Genomic DNA, 5,021 nt, shown 5'->3' on the forward strand with positions numbered 1-5,021 from the left:
TCTCCGAGGATGCGCTCAGCAAGGAATTCAAGACTATAGAATTGACAATGTTCTCAACTTCTCGGCCAACGAAAACCGTGTCCTTTTCCCTTTGGACGGCGTGCAATTCCGACTCGAGACGTGAAACTACCAGACGTAAATCTTCATTTTCAATGCGCAGTCTTCGTGCTTCCTCCTCAGCTCCACGACACGCATCAATTTGAGACGCTAGTTCCTTCGATGTTGCTACTCGTCGACTTTCAGTCTCTTGCAACTTCTGTTCCATGTTTTGTACAGCAGACATGTCCATATCATTCACTGGTGCTCTAGCATCTAGCTCTCGCCGAAGGCGATCGCACTCAGACAACAGGCTGTCTTTCTCTGAGCTGAGAACTGACACCATTGTTTCAGACTCGGCAACCTGCTTCTCAGTATCGGCAATTTTCCTATCAGATACATCAGCGCGATCGAGTGCCGCAGTCAGAGAGGATTCCAAGCCCTGGAGTCGCAACTCCTTTTCCTGAACTTGGTTTTGCAATACCTTGACCCTCTGTTCACTGTCTGAGAGCTTCGCGTTCGCCAAAGACGAAGTTGCAGGAGACACTTGAGCTAAGGAGTTTTGCAACTCGACGACCTGCATCGTCAGCGCGCGTTTCGCTTCCTCTGCTTCGTCTAGGGAAAGAAGCCTTTCTCTTAGAAAGTCGACGTCAGCAGTGAGTTTTTCCTCTATTATTTGCGACTTGGTCAGTCTTTCCTCGAGAGAGGCTGCCTTTTCTACTGCGGCTTCACGCTCCCTTGCCTTGGCCTCCGCAAGACTCTTGGCATCATTGCTGTCGATAAGGGCATCTTTGGTGGCTTCGAGTTGCTCTTGCAACGCCGATACCAGCAACTGAAGATCTCCTGAGGTCTGTTCGACGTTACTACGGGCAACACCACCCGTACTCACTTCACGTTCGCTTTGTAAATGATCCCTTTGTGCGTTTGACAGTTCTTGCTGGAGTTCTGCCAGCTTTTGTTCAACCTTTTCTTTGGCCTCTTCCGTTTCGTATAGCTGCCCTGACAGTCGGATACTTTGCTCAGTTCTAGCAGCTACGTCTTCCTTGAGACTCTTTGCCTCCTCGTCCGCACGACGCCGCATTTCATTGAGCTCGGCGTTTTGCTGTTGCAGTTCAACGACACGTGCGGATGCAAGTTCAGACTCGGACGCAGCACTAGACTTTAACGCGTGTACGTCCTTTTGAAGCTCCTGGGCGATGCTGCCCAAGCGCGAGTTTTCAGCCTTTTCTTGCATTTTTGCGCGTTCCTCGGCCTCTGCTCGTTTTTGCCATAGCAAGACGGCACCTTGAGTGTCAGCTAGGGATGTTTTCACCTCCTCCAATGTTGACACCAGTGATCGATGCTCACTCTTCATACGTTCATACTCTTGCATTTCTTCCCCCCTTACTACTACGCTGCCTGCTACAGGGGCCTGAGGTTGAGCCTGACGAGCTTCGGTAAGTTGACTTTTCAAAATAGCAATTTCATCTTGAGCTGCGGCGGCGGCCACATGGGAGGACTCTCGTGCCACTTGCAACTCCCGTCGTCTCGTGGACCTTAGCTCTTCAAGATCCGCCCGTGAAGCTTCCAGTTCCCTTTCAAGTGACAACTCTGATGCTACGGCATCCTCATTCCGTCTCGCGTCTGCTAGTTGAGTCTCCAGTATCTTCTTCGTTGTTCGTACCGAATCAAGAACTGATTGACAAGATAACAACTTCGCCTCTGCTGTATCGGCCCTCGTGCGCCATTGCAGCGCTTCTGATAAGTCTGGCTGCACATTCGCTTTGAGCATGTCACGTTCTTGAATTGTTGCAGTTAGTTCTGAACATTTTGCACGTAGCTCGCTATCCAGGAGCGTTGCTTTGTGACCCAACTCCATAGTCTTCGCAACTTCGTCGTTCAATGAAGATCTAATAGCTACGTTTTGAGACCTTAGACTGGACACTTCTGCGGCAGCAGAACCGCTGGCCTCATTAAGGTTGTCTGCCGCCTGGCTGTCTTCTTCAAGCGCCGCGTAGGCATCTGAGAGAGCTGCAAAGTCCCTGTTTTTTTCCTCAACAAGAGCCTCCAATGCTTCTTTCTGTGCGAGAAGCTCTTCATTTGCTGTTTGAAGGCTGCTGTTTTTATCAAGATCATTGCCTCTCGAAGCATCATTTATGCTGACATCCAACTCCTTTTGGGTCTCTCGCAGCGCGGTCGCCAACTCCTCAATTTGCCGACGCGCCGCGTTGAGACTTTCGTCTTGTGACCGAATGAATTCCTTGTAGGAGTTGAGAACCTCATCTCTAACTGAATCAGCTAGGACTGCTTTCTGACCATGTGGTTCGTATTGCCCATTGCCCACATGACCGTTGCTCAAAAGATGTGATGCGCCGGTACCCCCTATGCCGTTTTGTAACGGAGACTGGTCCGACAGAAGGTCTAAAGCCCGGGCACCGATATTTTTGTAGACATCATTCACAACACCGACTACGTCTGCACCGTACCATCTGTCATGGCCTAGATTCCCCGCTCTGGATAAATATCCTGTGGTTTCTTCTGTTACAGTTATCTTCTCCGCAAAGGCCCATAAGGATTCTCCCGCTTTCGCTGACACGTATGCCTTGGATGCTCGCATATCGTCTAAAGAGGCCGTGAACACTGTCACGCCTATTCGGTTGCGAATGACATCAGCCACTGTCCCACGAGGGATGACCATTGACGCACCCCCGCTTCCCGAAATGAAACCACTGTCACTTGTTGCATCAGTGGCCTGCAAGCAGATTCCGAGCAACACAGCGGACAGCCCACGCGTGTGGACTTCGGCTATATCTCCACGTACTCCAGTTCCATTGAGCACATCAACAAGCATTGGTAGATGCATGGCGGACGAAAGAAAGGCAGAAACTGCGGGAGCAGATCCGTGGAGCCATGTACATGCGAGAGAAAAGAGAGCAATTCTTATCTCTGGTGAGCCGTTCTCTCTTTCCAACTTGCCCAAGACTCTGATGACTTGCGGTAGCAACGAGCTGCCATGAACATATGCCATCAGTAAGCGCTCGCGAGCGCCATCAATCCGTGCGAGTATCCACATCATGAGGGATGCAGCGTAAAACACACCAGCTGCATCCGTAACATTATGCCAATCCACGAGAGCAACTTTCAAGGACTCAGCGATGGCGGCAAGTGGATTCTTTGAAGATGCAAGGTCGTTGGAAGAGAGCTGGTTGCGGGGAAGAGCTGTGGACCGATCGGTTAGAACAAGCCCCGTGGATACGGCCGCGCTGGTCATGGCGTTGAGTAGACTGGATGAAGGCAGGTCCAAACCCGCGTCCATCACCAGCGATTCTCGAAGGGCTGCGTATGACGCAACTCTCACCGCAGACGACGAATCCCCAAACATGGCGCTAAGAGCAGCTTTCTGAGCGCACGTAGCCTCCCCCTCAGCGGCGACCGAAAAAGTGACAGACGCAAACATGGATCGAAAGTCGTCATGCCCTCTCGCAAGTAACGCCAACGTCTTCAGAGCGCCAACTCTGACGTTCAACACATGCTCTGGAAGTCGTTCATCCTGTTCCTTTGGCTGCAGTTTTGTGACTGGCGCAAACGCCAAACCGGCGAGGATGTTAAATAGGTTAGTGGTGGCCAGGTCGTTCTTGACTAATCGAGTCTCGCTGTCCGCATCCTGGGCCAGGCCTGCGATGCATTGCATGGCAATAATGAGATTCTTTCTGGCCTGCTTCTCAACGGCGATTTTCCTCCCCGACGCCGATGCGGCTATCTGCCGAGAGGTAGGCATGCTGGCATCGAGAGCGGTGCGCTGGATGAGGTTGACCAGGCGCGTGAGAGATCCTGAGTCTCGAAACATGGTGCGAGTGGTGCTCGCGCCGCGGATGAGGTTTCTCAACACGTACAAGACGTCCTGGACGACAATGGCCGCCTCCAAGTTGTCGTCATCATCATCGTCATCGTCCTCTTCCGCGGGATAAGGCTCGAGAGGGTTGCGGGTCGGGCTTTCGATGAGCGCGAAGAGCTTCTCCAGGACGCCCGCATACGCGACGATCTTTGAAATCTCAGAAGAGTCGTTACATAGCGTAGAGAGCAAAAGGACAGCGTTGGAGCGGAGCAGGCGGTGGGTATCGTCGAGAAGATCGCAGATGCGAGATACGCCCTGAGGTGCCTCGAGCAAGGCGGCCTGCAAAGTGGGGCGTGAATTGGCCGCCATAGCCGTGAGCAGCTCGATGGTGGTAAAGCGGAGATAAAAGTCGTTCTTGTCGAGCAAGGCGAGGAGGAGGGAGACGGCAGCGGGAAGGCCCAGGAACATGTCGACGTTTGTCTGGGCGGCGCGAGCGCTTGCCTGCTCGAAGGCGGTGACGAGCTGGTTCTGCGGGAGCGAGTCGCCCTGCAGCGAGTCGAGCATGGCGGCGACGAGGGCGTGCGGGTCGGTCGGCGGGTCGAGCGTGCCGCACAGGGCGAGCAGCAGGTCCAGGGCGGCCTTGACGGTGTCGTCATAGTCTGCATCCTGCTCGAGGACAGCGTACAGCGGCTTGACGACGAGCTCCGCGACGAGGGCCTGGCGCGAGGGCGAGGCGCTCGCGGCCAGCACCAGGGCGGACAGCGCGCTGCGCCGGTCCTGCGGGAGCGAGGCCGAGGTGAGGCGATCGACGAGACGGGGGATGGAGACGGTCGGGGCGGATTCACCGCCCGCGACGTAGCGAAGAGCGCCGGACAGGTAGTTCATCTCGTTGCCATGGACGGGCGGCGGGTGAGGCGGGTGGGGTGGGGGAGGGGGGGTAGGGGGATGGCGGGGGGAAGGGGGGAGGGGGGGGAGCAAGCGGGACGGTGCGAGTGCAATTTTGGGGGGGTTGTCATACACGCGGGGGGAGGGCGTGAGGGGGGGATGCGGATGATCAACGTGGCTAGCGAATGGGACAAATACGCGGCCATGAGCGGCAGTATGAAGGTCGAACGGAACGGCTCTGGGAAGTTGTATGCAGAAGTGACGGATGTGCGCACTGCGCGTCCCG

At 54.7% G+C, this 5,021-nt stretch overlaps 1 protein-coding gene across 1 annotated transcript in view; it reads right to left on the bottom strand.

The window, feature by feature from the left end:
* CHC_T00005546001 (hypothetical protein) overlaps positions 1 to 4,735 on the bottom strand; it is a 7,845-nt gene extending 3,110 nt beyond the window's left edge. Inside the window, exon 1 of the mRNA XM_005716649.1 lies at positions 1 to 4,735. This exon is cut by the window's left edge and continues 2,828 nt beyond it. Coding sequence (XP_005716706.1) covers positions 1 to 4,735 — 4,735 coding nt within the window.
* Positions 4,736 to 5,021: the final 286 nt, after the last annotated feature.

Source organism: Chondrus crispus, genomic scaffold (genome assembly GCF_000350225.1).
Source record: "Chondrus crispus Stackhouse genomic scaffold, scaffold_3, whole genome shotgun sequence".
Classification (NCBI taxonomy): domain Eukaryota; phylum Rhodophyta; class Florideophyceae; order Gigartinales; family Gigartinaceae; genus Chondrus; species Chondrus crispus.